This window comes from Microtus pennsylvanicus, chromosome 6 (assembly GCF_037038515.1).
Source record: "Microtus pennsylvanicus isolate mMicPen1 chromosome 6, mMicPen1.hap1, whole genome shotgun sequence".
Classification (NCBI taxonomy): domain Eukaryota; kingdom Metazoa; phylum Chordata; class Mammalia; order Rodentia; family Cricetidae; genus Microtus; species Microtus pennsylvanicus.
This window is the reverse complement of record NC_134584.1, coordinates 4701985-4728443: the sequence shown is the minus strand read 5'-3', so window position 1 is coordinate 4728443 and position 26459 is coordinate 4701985. Positions and strand designations below refer to the sequence as shown.

At 46.7% G+C, this 26459-nt stretch overlaps 1 protein-coding gene across 2 annotated transcripts; it reads left to right on the top strand.

The window, feature by feature from the left end:
- Positions 1–523: 523 nt before the first annotated feature.
- Positions 524–16863, top strand: Clptm1l (CLPTM1 like). 2 transcript variants are annotated; one of them, XM_075975705.1, is made up of 17 exons: positions 524–910; positions 1435–1535; positions 2740–2929; positions 4365–4513; positions 5358–5436; positions 7697–7814; positions 8137–8231; positions 8864–8948; positions 10127–10230; positions 11003–11068; positions 11550–11600; positions 12338–12420; positions 12878–12912; positions 13620–13675; positions 13759–13803; positions 14393–14508; positions 16316–16863. In XM_075975705.1, the coding sequence occupies exons 1-17, from the start codon at positions 749–751 to the stop codon at positions 16398–16400; spliced, it is 1620 nt and encodes a 539-aa protein (XP_075831820.1). In that variant the 5' UTR covers positions 524–748; the 3' UTR covers positions 16401–16863. The 2 variants fall into 2 exon arrangements, with proteins under 2 accessions (XP_075831820.1, XP_075831819.1); XM_075975704.1 differs by having other exon boundaries at positions 615–910; positions 4368–4513; positions 16316–16537.
- Positions 16864–26459: the final 9596 nt, after the last annotated feature.

Sequence of the window (26459 nt, the reverse complement as noted above, 5' to 3'; positions counted from 1 at the left end):
TCATGGGTGTGCAAGTCGGGAAAACACAGGACTGCTTGAGACAGAACCTACCTCTGCAGAGGTTCGGGGGACTCAAGTTTATATTACCCAAAGGACTCATTCTCCTTCTGAGGAAAGGCAACTGACCTGTAAAAGTTTTTATGACCCGTTCTGGTCACCTCGAATTGCATGTTATCAAACTGGTAACTCCACACCCAAGATAAAAGAGTTTCCTGAGTCTCTTCTCTTTATTTTCTTAACTTTTGGACGCTACCCTAGACTTTGATGAGCTTTATGGTCTCCACCTCGCCCGCCCGCCAACCATCATCCTGGGATCGCTCCGTCAACCTTCAGGTGATGCCGGGAATGAGGAGAGCAATGGGAGAAGCGACATCTTTCCGAGCAAACGTCCTACCAAGTAAAGGTCCCACCAGGTCCCCGCGGGGCGCGCCGGGAGGGCGGCACGGGAGGCTGACGTCACGGACGCGCCCGGCGTGCTGACGCGCGTGCGTGCCTGAGCGCCCGGTTCCCAGAAGGCCGCGCGCGCCCACTTCCGCCGTCGTCTGGTGTCCCGGAAGCGGCGTCCGGCGAATCCAGCGAATCCCCCGGCTCCGGGTGTGGGCTGCGGGAGCATGCGGGGCGTCCGGCGGCCCGCGCGAGGCGCGTTGGTTTCCCCGCAGCGGCGGCGTCGTCGCGCGGCGGCTTTCCCGTGAGCGGCGGGCGGCTGCTGGGCGCGAGCGGCGGCGCTTGGCCCGCAGGCGGCGGCGCCATGTGGAGCGGCCGCAGCTCCTTCACCAGCTTGGTGGTGGGCGTGTTTGTGGTGTATGTGGTGCACACCTGCTGGGTCATGTACGGTATCGTCTACACCCGTCCGTGCTCGGGCGACTCCAACTGCATCCAGCCGTATCTGACCCGGCGGCCAAAGCTGCAGGTGAGAGTCGGGGGCCCGAAGAGGGCGCCTCCCGGCCGGTGCTACCCCATACCTTACTGGCACTAGTCAGAAACGGGACGCCAGCAATCCCCGTGCCGTTACCCCCCACCACAGATGTCACCGTCCAGTGTTCTGGTGAGGTGGCTGTGAGAGCTGGAGTTGGGGCTTCTCTGATCTCTGCAGCCCGCTGGTTAACCCTGTTCTGCCTGGTAATAACTGAAGTCGAATCGCCCCACACATGTTTCCTAAGGGACCTCAGTGGAAGTCGCCGCGAGTACTCACGCCATATTCTTCGGGCTGCTAAACTCTGACCCTTATTACCTGTGTCACTTCCTGATTCTTGTGGGCTTTCACGACACGCCAGCTCCACTCTCCGGTTCTTCACAACAGTGTCACACAGGCCATTTTAACCAAGCCCGAGCTCTCCCCCTGGGAGGTAGCCCCCATATTGACTGCCCTGCCCCAGCAGTGATGTGTCTTCAGTCAGGACCTTTTGACCTTACATTGTTGTTCACTCTTCCCAGCTAAGTGTTTACACCACCACACGGTCCAGCCTTGGTGCAGAAAACAATGTGGACCTGGTCTTGAACGTGGAAGACTTTGATGTGGAGTCTAAATTTGAAAGGTGTGAATATGGGGCAGACTGCCAGGGGTGGGTTCCACGATGTCACTGGTCGAACTGTGTACAGAGTGAGGATATCCTAGAGAAGGTAGATGTGAACATTCAACCTGAAAGTCACCAGTGTGGAGTTTGTCACTTAGAAAGTAGTTGCTAGTCCTGTCTGGTGGCAGTGTCCCAAGGAGCAGTACATTGATTTTCCTAGTAGAAGTAGTTCACCTGTTGCTTATGAGAGGGGAAAGTGGGATGGTGGAAACGTGCAGAAAGTCGTCATTAAGTGACCTTTGACATTAGAGTAGGTCATCAGTGCTCAGCTGCGTGCACTAGCTTTTGAGAATTAATATGGTTTAGCTTTAGCATTCATGTGATTCTAACTTGTAAAAGTTCAAATAAAAGTTTTAAAATGGCTTGCTCCCCAAATTGAGATTCTGTATTGCCCAGCAGGCTTTGGCCTTACTAGTCACTGGTCTTCAGCTCCCACCAGTGCATCATTAGCCAAGCCTATTAGCCTGTGACCTCAGAGCGGTTGGTAACTACCAACTCCCATCCTCGTGAAATGGGGCTGGGAAGTGCTGGTACTGTTTAGTTTTGTAGAGGCAAATACTGCTTCCTGTTCCTGTTCATTACACCATGTCAGTTGTCCGGGACAGATAGTGAAACTTTGATTTTGGATCTGGAAGAAGTTGTAGAAACATTGCTGGAAAGAGCCCTTGCTGAGCTCCACGTCAGTGTACATCTGCCAGAAACGCCACAGCAGAGTTGTGTGCACTCAGCACCTGTGTGTGTGGACTTCCTTTTGGTTCCCTGGTAAAGATGTCTCTGCTTCAGAGCTTCAGAGGAATCCGTGCTCTGTCTGCTTCTCCTTGTAGCGGTTCCCACCATGGCTTTTAAAGCAAGTCCCTTCTGAGGCTCTTGAAATGGAGCAGGGAGTCCTGTATTTTTCTTAGTGCTTGGGACACTATTGTGTTCTGAAAAGTCATAGGCAGGTTTCCTTTTCAGCATTTGTAAGCTAAAATTAGATTATGTAAATCTAAAGAGATGATTAGCTACCATGTGTATGGCCAGTGTGTGCCACCATGGTGGTACACAGCTTTAATCCCAGCTGTTTGGAAAGCTGGAGCAGGAGGAACCTGAGTTTGAGGACTGTCTGTGCTACATAATAAACATAGAACTTAACATGTACATGTTTAAAATGACTGTTCTGTTTTAGGACAGTTAATGTTTCTGTACCAAAGAAAACAAGGAACAATGGGACGCTGTACGCATATATTTTCCTACATCATGCTGGGATTCTGCCCTGGCACGATGGGAAACAGGTACACCTGATCAGTCCTCTAACTACCTACATGATCCCCAAACCAGAAGAAATTAACCTGCTCACAGGGGAGTCTGCCACACAGGTATGGGGTCTAAACAGATCACTGTAGCAAGCTTGTATTTCTTGTTCAAAGTTTGTATGCATGCCTTATAGTGGAAGCTTAAAGGAATGTGATTATTACTGTCGTACTTAATAATAGCCCATGGGTTTGCAGATAAACTATAGCAGGTTAGTGTTGGACAGTGATTCATAGCACTCTGGCTCTAGGGCTGCTGTCTTTAGGCAAGTGCGTATGCCTTCCTGGAAGGGCAGTTATGTTTCAGAGCTCACCTGTACTTTTCTGGTGAGAGTCATCATGTGTGCATGTATTTGCCCATACACAAAGAACACACACACTGCATAGGACTACATGACTAGGTATTCCTTTTTATGCTCATAATTGAAAATTACAGGAAGGGCATAGGTACTGTTTTATGTTTTGTTTACCTGTAGAAAACTGTAAAGAAAAAGTTACAAAAGTGGTTATTCAACCAAGCAAGATGACTCTCTCCTGATATCCTAGTACTTAAGGCTGAGGTAGAAAGGTTGCCATGAGTTTCAGAGCAGCCTGGACTATAGACTAAGACTGTTGGGGGCAGGGGAGTCATTTAATGGGCTCATGGCATAAAATAAGAAATATTCACTGTCTGTGTCTGTATTGAGTAGAAGGTAAGACAGATTACAAAACAAGAATGATGGCACCTTTGCACAAAGTAGCAAAGGTTAGGAGCAGATTCCTAGCCAGGCGGTGGTGCCACACATCTTTAATCCCAGCCCTTAGGAAGCAGAGGAAGGTGGGTCTCTGAGTTCAAGGATAGCCTGGTCTACAGAATGAGTTCCAGGACAACCAGAGCTGCACTGGGAAACCTTATGTCAAACAAACAAATACTCTTTTTGTTTGCTGTCCCCTGCTGTCCCCATCTTCTTGTGGGCAGTGATGAGGGGAGGCTTCATGATGGTGTCTATATGAAGTAGCATGGAGTGTCTCTGGAACCATTAAATACAGGCTGTTATTGTTGCCTGGGACAGAAAATGCCGTGTGACAGCCATTTGAGTGGAAATAGGGTGGTGTTGCTTCCTGAAGGAGGCATCTGGGTTTGAGATAAAGCTGATTTCCCCAGTTTTCTCCAGAGTTTGTTTTATCTAGAATCAGTAACAGATCCTGTGCATCTCCTTTCAGACCACTCTTTGTTACCTTTTATCTCATTTAGTGTTGTGTCTCGGTAGTCTTTCCCTAGCTCACAAGGATGCAGGCCTGCTGTGTTAATTCCCCAGTCCCTGATCCCTCAAGATCTCACAGAACCAGTTGGGAGGAGGGAGAATGTGGTCTGGGACTGACAGCCCAGGGTTTCTAGAACCCCTCAGCTAGGCCTCCTTTCCTACTTTTGCCAATCTAGGGAACCAGTGGGTTCTCCGTTGGAGACCCTGGCCGCAAAACTAGTTCCAGGTAGTGTAGCCTCTACTTCTATTCTTTGTAGCAGCAGATAGAAGCAGAGAAGAAGCCGTCTAATGCCCTGGATGAACCCGTTTCTCACTGGCGACCCAGGCTGACCCTGAATGTGATGGTGGATGACTTTGTCTTTGATGGGTCCTCCCTGCCTGCAGATGTGCATCGGTACATGAAGATGTAAGTTTCAAGTGGAGTCCTGGGAGGGAAGCCAGAGCAGGCGTCAGGAGTGGGTGAGCTGCCGCAGACCCCATCCAGCCCCTTGCTCACCTCCCAGAGGTGATGGTTAAAATGACCAACAGGATTGAGACGAAGTGAGTTTCCAGCGAGTGCATCGCACTTTTAGTCCAGGAAGAGTGTTCCCTGGGCTGAAACAAAAGCGACCGACTGCCTGCTGTGCACTGTTCTCACGGTCCCTGGGCTATGAATGTGACCGTGCGTGTGTTTTGGAAGCCCAGTGTTGAGATCGCCAGTGCGCCATCATGGTGTCATCTGGCTTTTGGAAGAGGCTGAGAATCACTTCTGTTCATAACAGATAGTTTCTGATATCATCAATGGTGTTGTATTTTCCTTTGTAAAGTTTGAATATTTTTGTGTTTGTGGTGTTGGGGTATTGAATCAAGACATTATATGATGAGCAAGAACTACCACTGACCTAATTCTCCACCCCTAAATGTTTTTATAAAATGTGTTTTGTGTACATGCTCCAGATTGTATTCATTTGGTACAGAAAGAGCCAGCCCTGACCCTGTCTCCAGCTTTCCTCTCAGGCAGCCTTCTGTGTGTGGATAGCTTTCCAGAGGTTGTGCCCCAGCTAGTGCCGCACCACCCACTTAGAGGGCAGGAGTGTGGGTCTCTCCTGCTTCTGTTTAGAAAGCCATCTTGTGAGATCCAGTGGCCAGGATACAGCCAACAGTGATACAGGGTGGGATGTTCCCAGGGTGACCAACTTTCTCCACATATTTAGTGCCCCACGGGGATAAATTTGACACTGACTTTGGGCTTTTTTGCTTCAAACCCTCAGGATTCAGCTTGGAAAGACAGTGCACTACCTCCCCATCCTGTTCATTGACCAGCTGAGCAACCGGGTTAAAGACCTGATGGTGAGCCACACTCTTCCTGGACACAGCACAAAGCTTCTCCTGAGAGGAGGGAGTGTTGCCATATTTGGGCCAGAAAGAGGTCTTAGTACCTGACTGGGCCCTGCCTTAAGTGGTGGCTTCTTTGGGACTCTCTTCTGATGGCAGACTCTTGGATCGTTCATTGGGATCTTAGGTAGTAGTCCTACAGAACTCCACCAGAAAGGCCTGCATGCCTGCTCCTGGCATGTGAGACCGTTTGTGCTTCTAGTTTCTAACAGTGTCTCTCCCACTGCCATTTCTGTGTTCCTTAACAAACAGGCTGGTCCTGCTGTGGAACTAGAGATTCATAGCTGAACCTGGCCTGGGAGGGAGCCACAACCCCTAGGATAGATCTGGGCCATGCCAAGGTCCTGTGGAGATGAAATGGCCACTCTAGTGCCCTTTTATAGCAATAAAGGTGCTATTTTTTCAGAAAGAAGAAGGGTATTTTGAGAGAAGAAACGTGGCTGAACTTTAGCTCTGCATTATAAGGAGACTAATGGTGGTTAATATTTACTGTCACTGCATCAGATACCATGCTAAGTATTTCCTGCCCGGTGTAACAGTTGCTGCCAGGACTTATGTCAGTGTTCTTTCACAGTGGAAGTATTTGGGGCAAGAAAGGAGCTTTGACTGGGGTCACAGGTGAGCACCTGTGCCTCTCCCATTGCCGTTTGTGAGTGTTCCCTAACAGGCAGCCTAGATGTCTTTAGACAACAGGGAGCTGCCACAGGTCCCCTCAGACCCCTGGTTGGACTCTGCTGCTGGCTGTGGCTCAAGATGACAGGCTCCCACCGTCCTGCCCTTTCCTCAGGTGTCATCTGCACCTAGATGACCTGTGGTAAGGAAGTCTGACTGACTTCTGACCTCTTTCTCTGACTTGGTTTTCCTTGTTTGAAACTTGGGATACTGGGTTCTGTGAAATGTACAGGTTGTACTTTGTAAGCCCGGGGCTGTTTGCAAACATACTAAAAGACCTAATAGTACTGATTTCTTGCAAGCAGTTGGGATATTGTGTTAAGTGACTGTATTTTTGTGACTGGGTATCCAGTGTTTGTGTAAAAGCTAGTGTAGTTAGAGGCTGTAGGCCAGCATCTGCAGATTGTGAATTCTTTTCTGGTGATCCTGTTGGAACCCCTATGGGCTTGCTATAAGGTACAGTAGCTTGTAGTGAACATGTAGAAAACTAGCTTTGCTGTGACACCTGTTTGTGTATGGTTTGCTCTGATCCATGTGAGCCGTTTCAGAGGAATGTCATCTTTAAGAGACAGTCTAGCCTGCTAGGTTAGTCCAGCTAGCAGACTCTGATAGGACCTTACAGTGGCATCCCTGGGACACATCTGACCAGTTAAGGGGTGTTCAGAGGTGCGTCCATGATGTGTAGAGACCCAGCACTTAACCACCAAGTCCTAGACCTGGTGACTACTTAACCCTGACACATTTTAGGTTGCCAGCTCCCTTGTATGTGACATGCCTTTAACACCAGCAATGTTCATGGCAGGAGGTTGGGGCAGAAGGTTGGATGATGGTTTCCAGCTCATGAAGTGTGACAGTAGTGTACGTGTCTTAGAAATCGTGACCATATTTCACCTGTTATAGGTATGTGGGCTCAGGTATTGTCTCTAATGGTTCACCTAAGAGCACAGCCCTTCATGTCCTTGTGTACAATCTCCACTCTTCTAAGAAAGGTCCATGGCACCTCAGCCAAACAAGTCTGTTCCTTGGCTCAGCTAGTAAGCTGACCAGTTTCTAGCCAATGCTAATTGTGAGTCTATTTTCTCATTGTCAGGGCTTGTGCAGCTTGTAAAAATGCTGGACACGCATGGACTAGGGCACTACTTAAAATGATGAGCTCGCAGCAAGTATGGTCATAAGTAATACATGGTGTCAAGCTGGTGCTCAGAGGAAGATGGGTGCTCAGAGCTGTCAGAGGATTGAGTCAATACAGCACCTCTCCTACTCAGCTCTGAGACAACATTTTGCAGAACTCCTGTGGGAAAAACTCAGTCTGAGCATAAAAGGGCTTAGGATGAGGAATGAGCCTTGTATCAGACCCTGCCCCCTGCAGCACCCACTGGGGCTGGCGTGGAGTTGCAGAAAGTTGTTCAGGGATCTTCTAGAGTATCTAGATCTATTGGGCTATAATACATAGTGCATGGCTGCAGGCCACTTTCCAAAGTTGCGTTGATCATCCTGGCCGTGTTTGATGGCCCTCCCTCACCTGTGGGTCTCTTGGTGGCAGGTGATAAACCGCTCCACCACTGAGCTGCCACTCACTGTGTCCTACGACAAGATCTCACTGGGGCGGCTGCGCTTCTGGATCCACATGCAGGATGCCGTGTACTCCTTGCAGCAGTTCGGTGGGTGGCCCTGGGCCCTGGCCGAGGTGGGAGGGGGTGTTTGGTGAGTCCACGCTGTGGACCCATACTGCTGTACTTCCTGCTTGGGGTCATTTATGGAGTCAAACAGCTTACAGTGGTTCTGCTCCTTGTATCTCTAGATTGTAGCCTTAGGCGTTAGCTGAAAGTTGGGTTTATTCAGAACATAATATTTTAAATGCCACAGCTTCTGTTGATTTTTTGCTCCAGATAAGATGCAAGTTTTCCACATTCAGAAGAATATTTATGACATTGGGTAAGACTGAAATGGCTCTTCTTGAATTTTAATGTGTTTTCTTTGCAGGGTTTTCAGAAAAAGACGCAGATGAAGTGAAGGGAATTTTTGTAGACACCAACTTATATCTCTTAGCGTTGACCTTCTTTGTTGCAGCGTTTCACGTGAGCTGTCCCCTGGGTTCTTCTTGCAGGGACTGGGGAAGACATTGGGGTGGCTGGGCGGGCGCTGGTATTTAGTTGGGGTCAGTTGACCTAGTTCATGGGTTCTGCACAGCCTATGTGATAACTCTGTGTGTTATCCCCCAGTAGACTCTCTTGAACTAAGAAAGTGAGCAGTGCTATCTGTGTGCTTGATGTGTGCACAGACGTACTAGAGAGCTCTCTGATAAGTGTGCTAGGTGCAGTCAGAGTGCAAGGTAGCAAAGCATGGGGTATAGTGGGGCTTCTGGGTACCATTCACCCCAGAGCAAATGTAACTTTATAAGGATGACTGTAAGAGGCCACACAGTGAGAGACTACACTGTTCCAAGTAATGGGCTGAGGCCTAGGTTGGGTTACCTGGATGGTCACACCCCATGGTATTCTTCCTGGGATTTGAGTCAAAGATGTATGTTTGAGAAATGCCCTATTAAGGTCTCCCTTCAAGGTCCACCATTCTGGTCTGTGGGACATGTGTAGGGATAGGTTTGATAGATGGTTAACATGTCTTGCTGAACCTGGGTCTGTGCCTAGTGTACTTGGAGACTACCTCGTGAGTGACTAGAGTGTAAGCTGCTGTCCTGTCTCCTTTACAGCTTCTTTTTGATTTCCTGGCCTTTAAAAATGACATCAGTTTCTGGAAGAAAAAGAAGAGCATGATTGGAATGTCTACCAAAGCAGGTAGGGCCCAGGAATAGTCCACCTGCCCCGGGGTTCCTTGTGAAGCCTGGAGCTCCTGCCCACTCCTCATCAGCACCCCTGGATCTGGGCTTGCCTATAGAGATGCCTCTTAAGTCAAGCAGCATAACCCCAGGCCCTGCCTCAGCATCCAGGAAGCATCTCTGAGTTCCATTGAGGCTATGAAGTCCCAAAACACAGGACTGTGTGTGTATACGGGTGTGGAGTTGGCCTGCCCTTGGAGGCACAAGGTGCAGTCTGTTGATGCCTGATTGCTCACAGATTTCAGTATAGCACCAGACCTTCTGTCTACCATCTCCCTCCTGGATCCAAAAAGGATGCCCCAGGGTGTTGTCCAGGGCTCGGAAGCTTTGGCTGCTGGCTTTAGAGTCAGTTTTCATAGTAAATTCCCTAGCACTTGGAACAGTGTCCTCATCAATGAGACCTGACTCATTGCAGAGCAGTTGTTTGTACAAGATCCAGTGATGGTTTTGCCGTATAACAAAAGGAGCAGTGGCTAGTGCGGTAGAGTTGTAATGGTGACAAGCCATTGACATGAGTGTAGGTGCCGGTGCAAAGGGGGAGCTGGATTTCACTGCCAGGATAGCCCCTCAGTGTCTGTCACCAGGCACCTATGGAAGAGAGACCTCTTGCTGACAGAAACAAAAGCATGGCTTTGTAAAAGGAACAAACCATAGAGTGGTACATAATAGAAGAGTATACAGTATGGGCACAAGCAAGCACTCAGCCAGGGCAGCCAACCCAGTGTTTGTGACTATCACCCAGATCTGGTACCTGCTTAGACCATATTCTCTTCCTTCTGCTCCATTCTGTGGCCTCTGATAGTTTATTTAAAGTACTTTCATGAGTTACTTCTTTGGCTGGGTGGTGGTGCACACCGTTATTCCCATGGTGCATATACCTTTAATATCAACACTCGGAAGACAGATCTCTGAGTTCAAGACCAGCCTGGTCTACAGAGTGAGTTCCAGCCCAGGATCTGAGTACTCTTTTAAGTACAGGCTCTACTGCTAAGCTCTGCTTCTAGCCCAGCTGCTTCTCTTTAACTGGAGTGGCAAACTAGGAGAGCTGGAGGAGAGGGGTGAGAGGTTAAAGGGTGGAAGTGAGTGCAAAGGGTGGGTGCAGTGTGCCCTCACCACCTTATGTCTTCATGTCCGCAGTGCTCTGGCGTTGCTTTAGCACTGTGGTCATCTTCCTCTTTCTGCTGGACGAACAGACAAGCCTGCTGGTGCTCATCCCTGCTGGTATTGGGGCTGCTATTGAGGTGAGTCCTAGACACCGTGCTGGGTCAGGATGGGGTTTCTGTGAGGTCTGTGAACTTCAGGACTTGTTCAGCAGTTCTGAGTCCTGAAACAGGAGTCCCTCAGAGGACCTGCACACCTCTGGAAACATCAGGGAGATATCTGCTGGGTAAGGAGGTCTCTGAGGGCACATCTTGGTACAGTAGATCCTGTTGGGTAGACCCTGTGTTGACAGGTTTTATAAGCCACTGTGAGTGAAACAAACAGATAGTATGACTTTGGAGAAGCTCTTGGTTTGAATGGAATTTGGAATGGAACAGCCATGTGGTCCATAGGTAATGGCAGTGACACTTGGTGACCTAGTGCTGCTGCTAGGCACTTGTGGAAAGGGGACATAGGAGCCCAATCTGGAAGGAAGGCGGCAAGCAGGGTACAGACCCAGCGGTCCAGTTCTCAGAATAGGTTCTGATAGTTACTGACCCTTGTGGCTACCAAATGCTTGTTGAGAGATGGGCTTCATCGACACCACAACTCCATAACTGTCTGACAACATTAAAATCCAACTTAGAGGCAATGTTTCCTTGTGTTTTACCAGTGACTTCACAGTCCACCAGGTGTGGACAGCCAAGAGTGTAGTGTAGAGCCTTCCTAGTCCACAAGTGACCGTGAGAAGTAGAGGGAACAGAAACAGTGTCTAGTGGGACAGGGGTGACGGGTACCAGGTCTTGTCCTTTACAGTTTAGCTCCTAATCCAGCGTCTTAGAATTAAATGTCTATTTCCTTTTTTGCCTTCAGCTTTGGAAAGTGAAGAAGGCATTGAAGATGACAGTGGCCTGGAGAGGCCTGAGGCCTGTGTTTCAGGTGAGGCATGTGATGACTGCTCCAGACATAGATTGTCCTGAACGGACTCACCAGACTGTCATTTCTTAGTTACCATCAAGGTACTGCTGAACCTTCTGGAGGCCCTTTATCCTGTCTTTCCTGCCTAGTTCAGAGCTTCCCAGAACACAGGCACATGCATGCAGAAGTGCCCCACAGATGGGGGCCCCTCACCCAGGCTGTAGGGCCTCACTGATGAGCTCATGTCAGCTTTCTAATCCGTTGCTAATTTTTCACCTGATTCATCAGGAGATTGGACCAACTCAGTAGACTCAAAGGGTCAGGGCCTTTATGATGGTGGAACTGGGGCAGGACTGGCCAGTGCCTAAGCCTGAGGCTGGGTACGACCAGCGTTGGTGCTGAGGGCAGTAGAGTAGACCCTACACCCTTGATTGCTACAGTCCTAGCTTTGCTGTGCTGATAGTCTCCTGAGTCAGCTGACATGATATTAATCTCACAACAGTTTGGCACGCACAGTGAATCTGAGAGGAAGACTGAGAAGTACGATGCCCAGGTAAGTAGTTGGGGAACCTGTGATACCATAAAGGATTGGGCCCTTGCTATAATCTGGGGGGATCTTGTCCTGAGAATGTGATGGAACCAGCCCGAATAGGAGTCCCAACGGTAAACATGTGGGTATACCCTCTTCCCCGGGAAGGAACAGTCTCTCAGATCACTGGTTCCTAGTCTGTCACCTGGACAGTTCCTGCTGTTCAGATCATTTCTACCAGACACCTGGCTTCTCTCTTCATTCATACAGAGGCCACAGGACGCCTCTGGCATCCAGGGCCTCGCCTCCCCATTGTTGCTTAGGAGTGGGACATGTTGGATTTAACAGGACATCTGTGTACAGGATGGTTTTGGTATTTTAGTTCAAAACTCAGCTATTTGCATTTCAGATATTAGTGAGATGATAGCAAACAACAAATCAGAGTAAATAGAGGACCTGTGCTGTAGTTGCAGCCTGGATCTGTGACCTGGGCACTTCCTTGGTTTCTTCTGACTGAATTTGCCAGTCTGATGCGTTGCGGGTGATGCAGCGCAGTCATTGCTGCCCGTGGTATGCGTGGGGGTTCTCACTTTGGAGTCTTGGCAGAATTATGGTCATTGCCCACAGTTGTGATACTACCTGAAATACTATTGGGGTTCTGTCTTTTTTTCCTTGCTCTTGTTGTCACAAGTTAAATGATGTATCTGCTGAGATGGTTGGTGGTTGGGGTGTTTACTAGAAGCTGCCTCTGTCCCTCGCAGGCCATGAAGTACTTGTCTTACCTGCTCTACCCTCTCTGTGTTGGGGGTGCTGTCTACTCACTCCTCAATATCAAGTATAAGAGGTGAGTACTGCAGAGTCCACACCCTCATCTTCCCAACTGAAAACCCTAGCTTGATGTCTGAGCACAACACATGCACCTGGTAGACTGGCTCCCACGTGAGCTGCCAGGAACGAGGGACCCTTTTCAGATGTAGGTATTCATCTCTGGGTTGTGAAGAAGACAGGAACCACTGGCATGCCGTAACCACACAGTACACATGGCATGCTTCAACCTGGGAAGTGCAGGCTTTTCCCTGCTGTGGCACCAACTTGGAATACAGAGGTTGGACAGAGTTTGAAAGAGAAACTAACAGCATGATGCTGCTTTGACTCCCTGGAAGTCCTGGGAATGAAATCTGTCCATTCAGTGGTGTCTCTCCACATCCCAGATACCCTGAGTGCTTGGGTGTCAAAATCGTTTTTCAGGAGGGTGATTTTTCATTTGGCGTCAGGTCACAACTTCTTTACCTCTGTTTCAGCTGGTACTCCTGGCTCATCAACAGCTTTGTGAATGGTAAGTCCATGTGTCTGTGTTTGCAGTAGGTTCCTCTCCATCACTTGGTGGGACAGGTTTCTAGGGTGAAAAGCTGGTTGGTTCCTTACCTTTAGCACTCATACAGAGCCCAGCACTGTGGGGCCTAAGCACTGAACAAGCCTGTTCCTGTGCTTTGATCCTCAGTGGCTAGTCTGTTTCCTCCCTACAAATAGGCAACACTAGCATTCAGATCCCCTCTGACATCTCATTCCATAGAATTTCTCAGATCACCAGAGCCTGAATATGGCAAGTTAAGGTTTGTGGACACGCTGGGAGGTTGGTCGATGTCCTGCTACCCTGTGTGTGGTTCACAGCCCATGGCGTCTGTAAACTGTGTGTATGTCCCATGGCTAAGTGTCAGCATTGGATTCTTGTGCTTTGGGGTGTACCAGTGAACAACACTGAGGTCAGGCAGGCTGCCTATAAGCAGGTAGCTCTAGATAGCTATGCTTCTAGGTCTGATCCCAGGCTTAATCTTGGCATGTTTCCAAGTGTCCCTATGATAGTGTCCAGCTCTTGCTTAATTCTTGTAGACAAAAGTTAAGAGCAGTCAGCTTTTATGATTTGTACTTGACTTTTGGTAAGTTTATTAGCCAGGAAGCTGCACTGTGACAAAGCCAACTGAGGTCTTTTGGAAGCAGAATGGATGTTTGGTTCTTTTTCATGCATGTTTTCTGTTTCCACAGGTGTCTACGCCTTTGGCTTTCTCTTCATGTTGCCTCAGCTCTTTGTCAATTACAAGGTAAGGCCAGGTGTCTCTGCTAAGGTAATACTCCTATGTTCTCTACGTTGCCTGTGACTGACTGTGGTATCTTCTTGTTTCAGATGAAGTCAGTGGCACACCTACCCTGGAAGGCCTTTACCTACAAGGTAAGCACCAGGTCCATGCCAAGAATGCCTAGAAGACCCTTTGTGGGTGCATGCACATGAGCTCACAGACACACGGTACTTTTGGCTCTTTCCACTTTGAAAAAACTAAGATATCTTTTCAAGTTGTAAAGCCACCAACTACAGGATGAAGGTTCTCATAGTCATGGTAAGGGGGAGTTGTGAGTGAAGGGTCACGTTCCTTTTTGGCAGCACTGTCAAAACGCAAATATATTTTGGTTCATTGTGAGACCAGAGCTCTGTGTTTCCTCAACAGAGCCTGGGACCCTTCGTACAGGGTTGGTAGACTGAGCTTATAGGGAGCAGTTTCAGTTCTCTGAGGAGCCAGCCCAGGCTGCTCTGCTCGTGTTTCCCAGCTGTGCTCTTGGTTCTCAACAGAGAACTTCAGACTCTTACGTGGGGCTGATACTCCTGGGCCTGGGGCCCCGCTGCCCTGCTGGCACAGCTCTGGGCCGTCTTCACGCACAGTTGCTGTGGATATCACAGTGAGGGGTCCCACCAGCTGCTGAGGAGCCATAAAATGTCGGACTCCAGCTTTGTGATGGGTTCACTGCTTCATCTGGCTTTGCAGGCTTTTAACACTTTCATTGATGATGTCTTTGCCTTCATCATCACCATGCCCACATCCCACCGACTGGCCTGTTTCAGAGATGACGTGGTGTTCCTGGTCTACCTTTACCAGAGGTGGTGAGTGTGCATATGCAACTCCTCCTTGGCTGTAGAACCCTGCACCTGTCTGTTGTTTCAGGCAGACTTGGTGGGTGGTGGCTTTTCTCTGTTGCCCAAAATAGGTTCCAGCTGTGTCTTGTGATGACAGTGTAAGATTATCCCCTGCACAAATAGTCCTCAAGCACAGGTCTCCAGCGTGGGGCGGGGTGGGGGTGCTGGTCTTCTTTCAGGCTACATGCCCTGCAGGTAGAGGTCAGTGGCATTCTCACCTGGGCCTGGACTGTACCCACCAGCAGCAGCTAATAGCCACCAGGGCCTCAGACCAGAACAGCATATTCAGGCTACCAACCCGGCCGAGGGAAAGCCTCTAGAAGACACGTTTATTAAAACACAATGCTTGCCTGGCCTCCCTTGCCTACTCGGGCTTGCATCTGGCCTTTCTGTTGTGTGTATGCAGCACTGCCTGTGGGCTGCATGGGTAGAGCCGGGTTTGGGGTTTCCTGGAATAAGCCTTAAATCAGTAGAGGCTTAGGCTGCCCGTCTTCTCTCTAAGTCCATGATGAGGAAAGGGCTTCTCAGAGGGTTGCCACCTTACCTCCCGATCCCCAGCAGCTGCCTCTGGAGCCTGAGCCTCTCCCTCCCCTTCATCCCTTTATGATGGCAGTGCTTCCTCTAAGCTTTCCAAGCTGTGACTGTCCAGCTGGAACACGATTAATAAAATCTCAGAGAAATTGAGGTTAAACCTGAAGGTCAGAAAAGTAAAGCAACCAGCCACTGGCTCTTACTTCTACCTCTGTCTGAAATGGCGATCCTGCCTCAGGAATCTCAGAATGACAGCCTGAGAGCTGTCTCCTCCTGTTTTATATTCCTCTCTACGACTGGTTTCTATAGCAGCTAGTATGGCTACTGGGATTAAAGGTGTATGTTACCACTGCCTGGTCTGTAGGAATGACCAGTGGGGCTGTTTTACTCTTTGAACTTCAGGCACACTTTATATATTACAACATAAATGAAATGCCACTACATCCAATACAGGATGAGCCTGTCTTCCCAAAACTACTTCAACTGCCTGCAGCTGTTCCTGGGCTAGGCTTTTATGTCAATGCACTGTGTGTCTGGGAAGAACTTCTGTCATAGGAACATAGCACCACACCCACATGCTGAATGGGGTCTGGGTCTTAGGTTTCATATCCATAGATATGGGCTTGTTAGGAACTCAGCTACTGACACCTGCTACAGGCCTATTCTGTGAGAGTCCCAACGTCTCAAGCCAGCAGGGCACCCTTGAAGTGGTCCCGAGTCTTTATGCAGAGAGCCAGCACCAGGGCTTTTGATGGGAGGTGGGTTTGTTTAAAGCTAAGATCTGGTTGTCTTACCGTTTGTGGGGCATCAAGGAGAACTTCACACAGTGGACACTGCATCCCTCCCTGCCTTGGTATCTTCACAGAGGCAGGGCTATGATGCTAGAGTAGGTGGTTGCAGGATTGAAGAGCATAGCCACATGGGCAGAGTGCTCAAAGCCAGGAATTGTCTAGAACTTGTTCTGGTAACTGCCTGGATAACTTTTCACAGTTCCCCGCAGTGGGGCCTCTCTAGGTCCCACCCTACTGCAGGTCTTTCTTCCTTCTCTGGTTAGCCGAGCTCTCGTTTCCCAACCCTGCAGAATGCAGCACTAGAGAGGGGGGAGGCAGCTCCCAGACCTGTGAAGGTCCCTGACATGGAGGTGTCTCAGATTACTGGAGGGTGTTTGCACAGGAGCCATGTCTTCCTCTCAAGGACAGAAAGGGCCCGTCTCACTAATCGTTATCCATCCCTACCATTGCAGGCTTTACCCTGTGGATAAGAGCAGGGTCAATGAATTTGGGGAGTCTTATGAGGAGCAGCCTAAACGGAAGCCCCACCCAGACTGAACGTCTTGGCCCAGGCCCCCAGGTGGCACTGCACAGCACAGTTGTGCCATGAGTATTCCTGGGGGCTTTCAGGGAACTTCTAGACATCACATCTTCTGCATTGCCAAATCCCTCTGAGCATTTCTCAGTATCCCTGAGCACCCTCATAGCACTTAACCACACAGCCCACGAGAACTTGGGTCTTGGTCATGGTGCCAGTGGGCAGTCACCCAAGGGTAGCTCTCAGTGCATGAGTGTCTTATGGCAGCCATTGGACACCTGAGCACGCAAGGGTAGAGAGAATGATGGATTTCCACGTCAACTTGTCCAAGTGCCCCTTATGTGGATTTCACACACATGAAAAGTCGTCTGTATGGACTCTGGGATCAAATGGCTCTTTTTTCCTTTTGTTTAAAATTTGATTGTTTAAAGCTTAATGTATGTATGTATGTTTCTATTTTAAAATAAATTTCTTTGGCTGTGACATTTTTTTAACCTATAATAACATAGAAAATACTGTAGATGTTGTAAATTAAACTTCTCTCAGAGAACAATACAAATGATAGACTTGTTTCTGCATTGAAAGGAGCAAACGCCCAGGGTGTTTCTCAGCTTTGGAGCCACAGATGTCCTAGGGGCTCATGTTGTCATTTAGGGGCTGGTCACAGCTGCCAGTGTTCAGGTTGGTCATAAATTGGGGAAAATGCCATGGAGAGAAGTAGGCTGTAAAGAACTGTTTCCAAAGGCAGGTGGAATGTGGGAACGGTGTGTGCTCTGGTGACATGGGGCTTGGCTGTTTTGCTCCTCTACAGTATCCTTCCTCCTAGTTTGCCAGGCTCTTCTGAGAGTTGGTCACCTGGAAGGCCACTCTAAGTGGGACACATTCATCCTTATCTGTGCCTTTGTGGATGTTATATGATTCAAAGGCAAACAGTGGCTTCAAGTAGTACCTTTAGTATTACCAATTAAAATATTAATGCAGATATGCAATCTCAGGTATATAGTGGGATCTTTAAAGGTACTTCCAGCACAGTTATGCAGGACACATGGCATTTAGAGTTCATTACACATGGGTCCTGGGGCAGGGGTAGGCTTGAAGCTTGGTGAAGCAGAGCACAAGTCAAAAGCAGGGGTCGGAGGCTGCTTGGAGTATATGAGGATGGGTAGCTCAGGCATGTCGGGGTGGCTGTGACAGCATGTCCAGTTTGGTGAGCATTGAGGAAACAGAGGTCTCCACACACCAGTGTTAATGCATTCTCCTTCCCTGAAGAACATGAGACAGTGATGTCAGCTCCTGGGAGAAACAACCATGGAAAGGTCCAAGTCAGGCTACACTTCATGGCTCAGAACAAGTGTGAGATGGGTCTCCATTGGTCAGCTCTGAGGAGTGACAGGTACGGGCAGAGTGACTATAGGGAAATGTTCCTTACTGACTTAGGGTTTCTGTTGCTTTGAAGAGACACTGTGACCCTGCAGTTTATAAAGGTAAACATTTAATGGGTTGGAGCTGAGAGTCCCACGTACTGATTGACAGGCAACAGGAACTGAGCTGAGATACTGACCATGGCTTGTGCATATACGAGACCTCAAAGTCTGCCTCCACAGTGACACATTTCCTCCAACAAAGCCACACCTCCCTGTGTGCTCCTGGGGGCCAATTCCATTCATACTGCCTTTTCAGTTTCTCAGGCTGTAACTTTCATGACCCCTGTGATCCACTCTCATCCTTTCCTCTTGCCCTTCTCCCCTTGATAAAAATCTTGTGATATTGTCTCGGTCCACCACATAGGTATGAGTAAGCCAGATAAGCTGAACTGACCCTTGAAGACGTACTCTTAGTTTCCCACATGGGCTGGTGAGATAAGGAATGTGTTCTCATACCTCATTCGTGGGCTGAAGAGCAAGACTGTTAGATGAGTGCTCAGCCCAATGTCGCAAGGTTTCTGAAAGGATTGTATGTTTACATTTGTGTAGAATGGGGTCCATGGTGAAGTAAGAGCCAGTCTGGATTTCCCTGTGACTGCCCTTTTGTGCCCTCCGTAATTTGGATAGCCTCCGAGATGCTTGTTTATTTGTTTTCCACAGAAGTGCTATTATTATTGTTGGGCACGGCACTCAGGAGGCTGAAGCAGGAGGATTGCTTGACCCAGGAGTTCCTAGGCCAATCTGAAGCATAAACCATCTAAAAACAAAGCACCAGTGTGTGGAGCAGAACTTCCAGCAAACCAGTTAGAGCTAAGTGGAGGCTTTGAAGGAGAGAAAAGATAGAGGGAATATTGAACAAATAATGTTTAGAAAAACATCAAACATGACAAAAACTAGGACCGTATAGATCCAGAGAACCATTATCACAGTACCCACCAAGCTGCTGAGATTCTACCATAGAAGAAAATCTTAAAGTAGTCTGAAACAAGGTGTGTGACATAAAAAGTACAAAAAAAAAAAAAAAAACGAAGCTAAAGGTAACTTGTGGGAACAATTTGAGAAAACCTGAGCCACTAAAATGAATAAGTGCTGCTAATTCAGAAATTGCTACCTACTGCAAATACAGTTTAAATCCTAAAGGGATTTCACAAAGTTCATGAATGTAAACACCAGCAGGAGAAGCTAGGGGGGCACACTGATAGGAATCTAGATCTGCCTGGAGTAATCATATGGAAACATGCTAAAAATGGGCTTTCATGGTGCTTAAATCATTTAATTGGCTGCCACATCAATCTTTATGACAATATGTTTTGGATGTCATAACATGTAGAAATCAGTTGTCTTCACTAGCCAGGAAGGTAGCGATGGAATCCCAGTTGCTGTTTGTCTACTCTAGCAGGGAAGGTAGCAGCGGCATCCCAGTTGCTAGCTTCCCATCGAATCATGAATCACAGTGGCAGAGACAGGCTCTGAAGAATGTCTCTTGTGTAAGCAGAGTACGCTGTACAAACTGAGGTGTTGCAGTGTCATCTCGTAAGGCTGCTGCTGTGAAGAGACACCATGACCACAGCAGCTCTTAGAAAGGAAAACAGTATTCTGAACTTCTCAACCTGTAAGCCAGTCTTAATTAAACGTTTTCCTTTATAAGAGTTGCTGTGGTCATGGTGTCTCTTCACAGCAATTGAACCCTACTAAGACAGTTTCATTTGCAGAATGTGAAAAGATGCTTTGGTCATCACTGGACCACATAGTTCTTTTGGTTTTTTGAGGGGCTCACCACCCAGCTCCCAAAATAAATCACACATGGAGGTTTATTCTTAGAAATGCCTGGCTTGCTCAGTCTGTAGAGCATGGGACTTTTAATTCCAGGGTGGCACATTGGCACCAAAGTGTTGTTGCCTGCAAAATGTAGAACTCCAGCACCATGTGTGCCTGCATACCACCATGTTCCCTGTCATACTGGTCTGTAGGAGTGTACAGAAAGTGTGGCAAAGGTGGGCATTGGACTAATGAATGAGGATCGACAAGGAACAGGCAAGGTAACCTTCTGCCATTAGGAAATGCCTGGTGGGGCTTCTCACAGGCCCCAGTGTCAAATGTAGTTCAGTCATTCTCTGCCAGAATGGGGGAAACCTTCCACAAAACGATTAAATGATACAGCACCTATTGTTAAAAACCACACAGCTCTGGATGCTAGGACAGCTTTAGAAAATAAAATTTTCAGGAGAAACCAAAAAGCCAAAATATTAAAATACCAGCCACGGCACTGTTTTATCTCCTCAAATATTTTTCCTTTTTGTTATAAATCTTCATTAGAGTTAACACTAGTAACCACAAAGCAGACTCTACACTAGGCTGTTTTGAGATTTTACTCTGCTAGTAGAATTAATATAAAACTCTTCACTTTAACCTCAGTCTCTTTGTGCAAGGGCAAAAAGCAGCCACTTTAATATTATAAGATCAATCTCTAGGCCACATACTAACCTTCTTCTCTGAAACCTCTTAATCCCCACAGTTCATCAAATCAGACTCAGCATCACTGCCTTCCATGCCCCTAATAGTATGGACTATTAAGCAATGCTTAAAGCATTCCACTGCTTTCCTAACTCAGACTCACAATGTCCATATTACTCCAAACAAAAATACAGTCAGGCGTATCACAGCAATACCCCAGTCCCTGATACTAACTCCTATCTTAGTTAGGGTTTCTGTTGCTGTGAAGAGGCACCACAACTATAGAAACTCTTGAAAATGTTTAGTTGAGGTGGCAGCTTATAGTTTCAGAGATTCAGTCCACTATTACAGCAGGGAACATGGCCACATGCAGGCAGGTGTGCTGGAGGAGTAGCTTGCAGACCACAGGAAATGGCTCAAACACTAAGCAGTCACCTGAGTGTAGGAAACCTCAAAGCCTGCCCTACAGTGACATAGCACACTTTGATAGTTTAAAGATGCATACTATAAACCCTCAAACCAAACACATCGTTATTAGAGATAAAATGAACCTTGTAAGTACTCAATCCAAGCCATACATACATATAATCTCAGGCCTTACAAAATAGGAGGATCAGGAGTTCAAGGGTAGCCTCATCTACATGTGTGGTCAAGGCCTGCTTGGGCTACTTGAGACCTTGTTCTTCCCCCACCCCAATAAGCACAAGAGAAGACAAAGTTGTAAAATGAAGGAGGACCAGATGGGTCAAATAGAAAATTGCAGCATAGTAAACTTAAGCCAAGATATGCTAATAGTTACATTAAATACAAATGACTTTCACATCTCCAAATAAAAGGCAAGGATTGCCAGGCTGAATTTTAAAAAGCCCCAATTGTGTGCAGCTTTTAAGAAACCTGTTTTAAATATAAAAACATAAATAAGCAAGGATTAATATATTAATACTGAGTGAAATGAAGCTAGACCGGCCCCATTAGTGTCAGGTAAAATAGGTTTTAGGAGAAAATATGACCAGGGTGTAAAGTATGTCTTCTCATATATAAGATTTTGTCATAGGGACATGGTAGTCATGTTTATGTGGCTAGCCTCAGAGCTTCGAACTAATGATCAGAGATGGACCTCTAGGGAGAAAGTAACATTTATATCCATCAAATGACAAAATCTCACAGCAATGATAGGACAAGCAAGCAGGTCTATAAGGATATGGGAGGCATGCAGAACACACTTCCCATAATCATATAGTTAAAATTTATGGACCCTTCCTAAACATTAGCAAAACACATTTTTAAAGAACACATGGAATGTTTACCAGTAAAGACCCTATTCCTGGAGGTAAGACAATTTAAAAACAACACTTTGAAATAACCCATGAGTCAAAAAAGAAAGCAAAGGGGCATGTGACTGTTATCCCACCACTTGAGAGGCTAAAGCAGGAAAATTATGAATTTGAGACCATCCTGGGCTATATTGAAAGACCCTGTCTTTTAAAGGGGGGGGGGACTTAAGAAATATTTTCACCTGAGTTGAAAACAAAATACCAAATTTATAATATCTGTGTTCTAAGCTTAAGGTACAGCAACTCAGTAATAAGAAAATTTGCTCTGCCTATACACTTCTGGCCCAAACTAAAAATGGTTAAATGTCCAAGATATCTCTTGGGACAAGAAAAAGAACCCTGAAGTAAGTAGGATATAATAAAAATCGAAATGGAATCAAAAGAAACAGCAGAACACTACACAGAAGCCCAGGATCCCCAAAGCTCATTCTTTTTTTTTTTTTTATTGAGAAAAGAAAAAAAAACAAGTTTCCGCCTCCTCCCAGCCTCCCATTCCCTCCCCCTTCTCCCCCTCCCTCTCCAGTCCAAAGAGCAGTCAGGGTTCCCTGCCCTGTGGTAAGTCCCAGGTCCTCCCGCCTCCGTCCATATCCAGGAAGGTGAACATCCAAACTGGCTAGGCTCCCACAAAGCCAGCACATTAAGTAGGATCAAAACCCCGTGCCATTGTCCTTGGCCTCCCATCAGCCCTCATTGTTCGCCACGTTCAGAGAGTCTGTTTTTATCCCATGCTTTTTCAGTCACAGTCCAGCTGGCCTTGGTGAGCTCCCAATAGATCAGCTCCACTGTCTCAGTGGGTGGGTGCACCCCTCGTGGTCCCGACTTCTTTGTTCATGTTCTCCCTCCTTCTGCTTCTCATGGGGACCTTGGGAGCTCAGTCCAGTGCTCCAGTGTGGGTCTCTGTCTCTATCTCCATCCATCACCAGATGAAGGTTCTATGATGATATGCAAGATATTCGTCAGTATTGCTATAGGATAGGGTCATTTCAGGTTCCCTATCCTCAGCTGCCCAAGGAACTAACTGGGGACATCTCCTTGGGCTCCTGGGAGCCACTCTAGGTTCAAATCTCTTGCCAATCCTAAGGTGGCTCCCTTAACTAAGAATTGTGCTTCCGTGCTCCCCTATCCAACCTTCCTTTATCCCAATCATCCTTTTTCCCCAAGTTCCCCCCATCCTCCCCTTCTCCCTTTTCTCTCCCCATCTCCCCTTACCCCCATCCCACCCCATCCCCAAGATCCCAATTTTCTCCCCGGGCATTTTGTCTACTTCCCATAGCCAAGACAATAACTATATGTTTTTCCTTGGGTTCACCTTCTTACTTAGCTTCTTTAGGTTCACGAATTGTAGACTCCGTGAACCTTATTTATGGCTAGAAACCAATTATGAGTGAGTACATCCCATGTTCATCTTTTTGGGTCTGGGTTACCTTACTCAGTAGAGTGTTTTCTATTTCCATCCATTTGCATGCAAAATTCAAGAAGTCATTCTTAAAGAAGACCCAAGAAATCACTATTATCCCAGCTCAGGTGGGTGAAGCAGAGGCCGGGTGACCATGTTCTGCACAGTTGGAAGCAACAGTAGTGCATTGTGGATAGCCTTGTGCCAGTTCTCCTGACAGTTCAGGCAGAACAGAAATCTTGACCACCAGTCCCTCTGAAACGTTGGATCTGCCACAGAAACCTCACAAGGAAGAAAAGCTCAGAGATGGCTCTTACTTCAAAAGTGCCTTGATGTCAGAGTTCTAGCACAGCTTACCTCTTAGACCTGTCCCCAGTAAACAGCATCTTCCTTCACTCCTGGAAGCCAGGCTTTCCTGGACACATGGGTAGGACAATGACCGGCTGGCCATGACTTTCCTCGGTGGTCCCGTCATCATAAGTTCCTCCAGTAGAGGGTACTTGCTTGGTGAGAAGTCTGCCTTCTGTCTCAGTTCAGGATTTCCCTTTTTCGTTGTATAGTTCTTTCTATTTCTTCTGGTTAGTACACATTAGTAATGCATACAATGGAAAAATTGTAACCTGTTTTCCACATCTGTGCCTTCCTGGATGACCTTATCTTTTCATTGACTTCCACATTACCTGTTTTAAGATAACTTTGATACCTGGTTCATTTATTGTGATTTTTGTTCCTTTGACTTGTATGTTCATTTTATCTCTGGAAGCTGTATTTGCTTCTCCACATCTTCTGACCTGCTCCTTAAATGTTGTGGGAACTGTGGGTCGCATTCCTGCCACCCGGCTCCTGGCCGCCAGCTAGCTTATGCCCCGAAATAACAACATACAAACTGTATTCATTTAAACACTGCTTGGCCCATTAACTCTAGCCCTTACAGGCTAATTCTCATATCCCGATTAACCCATCTCTAATAATCTCTGTAGCATCAGTCTTACCGGGAAAGATTCAGCATGTCTGACCTGGCAGCTTGCTTCATGGCATCTGCCCAGGAGAGGGGAGCTATTGAGTCTGAGCTCACTTCCTCTTCCTCCCAGCATTCCGTTCTGTTTACTCCTCCCACCTATGTTTTAACCTATGAGGGCCAAGCAGTTTCTTTATTATAATTAACCAATGACCTTCCTCCATCATTTCTCCTTTTTCTATTTAAACAAAAAGGAAGGCTTTAACTTAGCAAAATTACATATAACAAAATAGTTATCAAGTAAAAATTACAATAATCTTTATCATAACTAAGGAAAACTATAACTATAACTAACTATTCTTCAACTCCATCAAAGACTCCAGAAAGATACAATACTACCTAAGCAAACAAGAAATAAGCAACTTCCAAACTCTGGAAATGACAGAGACCTCTCGCTGCCTGGACAGTCACCCAAAGTTTCTCTGTACCGTTGGGGCATCCATCTTCGGCCTACAGGCCCATAGTTTCCAGCAGACATTTCCATGAAGCAGGAAATTTCAAAGGCAGTTCAGTCACTATCTGTTGTGTCCTGCAGAATGTCTCGCAGACTCTTTCATGAATCAGGAACCCCGAAAGATCATCTCACCTTTAGGCAAGTTCAGCAGTCCTCTCTCTGTGGGTTCTCTGTGTCCAGTTTATGCGATAGTCCAGGCAAGAGCAGTTTCTTGCCCAAACTCCATAAGGATCCTCTTCGATGCCCATCTTCCTTTTGAAGTAGATTGGTGCTGCCGGGAGCAGAGTGTCTCATTGTCATGAAAAGTCCTAAGTTATTAAAACATTAAATGTCCTATTCTGTAAATCTTTGAAAGATATTAAGAATGTCTATCTAAAATTTATCTATGTACATCTAGAAAATCTAACATGACTACAAACTTGACTATTATTGATTATCCATTAACAACCTATATACATTACATTTTTAAGTAAACTACACAATCACAATACCTTAATCAAGAATAGAAATACATATACATATAACAAAATTGACCTTAAATCTCTATCAATAAAGCAAAATCTATACTAATGCAAATTATTCATACCTATATCATATCCCCCTTTAAATGTAAAAGAACATTTATAAACAATTTTTGGGAATATGGGCGCAGTTATTTCTCTCCGAACTGCTTCCTGCTGAATGGGGGCGCTGTTAATCAGATCTTTTATGGTGTAACCTGTGTGCTAGATTCATCTCAGTCGGCAGTTGAGTGAAGTAACTTTTTTGAGGGTGTTCACAGCAACCTTTCAGGAGGGCGTGGTCCATCATACCATACTGGGATAGAAGCAATCCACAGGGTTTCATCCTCTGTGAAAACAAAATAAGAAACTCCTTTCCAAAGCATCATGTCCTTAGATCCAAATTTCAAAGTCAAGGCATTTTCAAAATATCTATGTTGGATTAGTTCAGCGGCATTTATAAACAACTTTTAGCAGCTGTTGCTCCTTCCTCAGCATTCAAACAATTCAAAGAGAACACAATAGCATACAGTATCAAAATTCTCTGTTTATTTTCCATCTTTGTATGGCTTTATTTTAACTCTATTTTGTTTATTTTTACTTTTATTTTATATTCTCTGTATATCTTTGTCCTGGAATAACTCTGTAGTCCAGGCTGTCCTTGAACTCTCAGAGATCCGCCTGTCTCTGCCTCCCAGGCATTGGGATTAAAGGTGTATACTACTACACCTTGAACTCACAGAGATCTGTTTGTCTCTGCCTTCTAGGCACTGGGATTAAAGGCACGTGCTACCACACCTTGAAGTCACAGAGGTCAATCTCTCACTGCCTTCCAAGTATTGGGATTAAAGGTGTGTCCTACCCCACCCAACTATTCTTAAATATATTCTAAACATCAACTTGTATCAGTCATATTGTGGATCAATTTTAGTAACTAGAATTTTTACATCTAACAATACTGTGGGAATTGTGGGTGCATTTTTTGTTTCTTTTTACACTCATTCTTGTACTTTCTGTTTTTGGACTTTTAAATTTTTGTTTTATTTTTTTAACTGGGATAGTTCTACTTGGTAGTTCAGGATCATGTCGATCCTGCTTTGAGCCTCCGAGTGCTGTGTGTTTGGAGAGTTTTTTGTCTTGTTTTTTGCTTCTGTGTTCTTATTTTGTCAAACTCTGAATCCTAAGACCTAACATGTGAAGTGTTTGTTATATTCCAGGGAGGACCTGAGGACTTGGCAGAGACCAGCATTGCTTTTAGAATCAATCTCTCTCTCTCTCTCTCTCTCTCTCTCTCTCTCTCTCTCTCTCTCTCTCTCCCTCCCTCCCTCCCTCACCCCCCCCCCACACACACACTGTGGTGACACAGAAGCCATAGTGTGAGGACCAGAAACCCAGAGTAAAAGGCTGGGGGTAAATGAGAAGACTGTGGTGGGTGTGTTGAGCAGGAGGGTAAAGACTCCCATGTATCTGTCAAAGATCTTCCCAGCGGCTGTTAAGGT

Coding starts and splice junctions, on each gene's coding strand:
- Clptm1l (XM_075975705.1), top strand. CDS start 749: ATGTGGAGCGGCCGCAGCTCCTTCACCAGCTTGGTGGTGGGCGTGTTT. Junction 2,930..4,364: donor CAGGGGAGTCTGCCACACAG/GTATGGGGTCTA, acceptor TATTCTTTGTAG/CAGCAGATAGAAGCAGAGAA. Junction 8,232..8,863: donor TCTTTGTTGCAGCGTTTCAC/GTGAGCTGTCCC, acceptor TCTCCTTTACAG/CTTCTTTTTGATTTCCTGGC.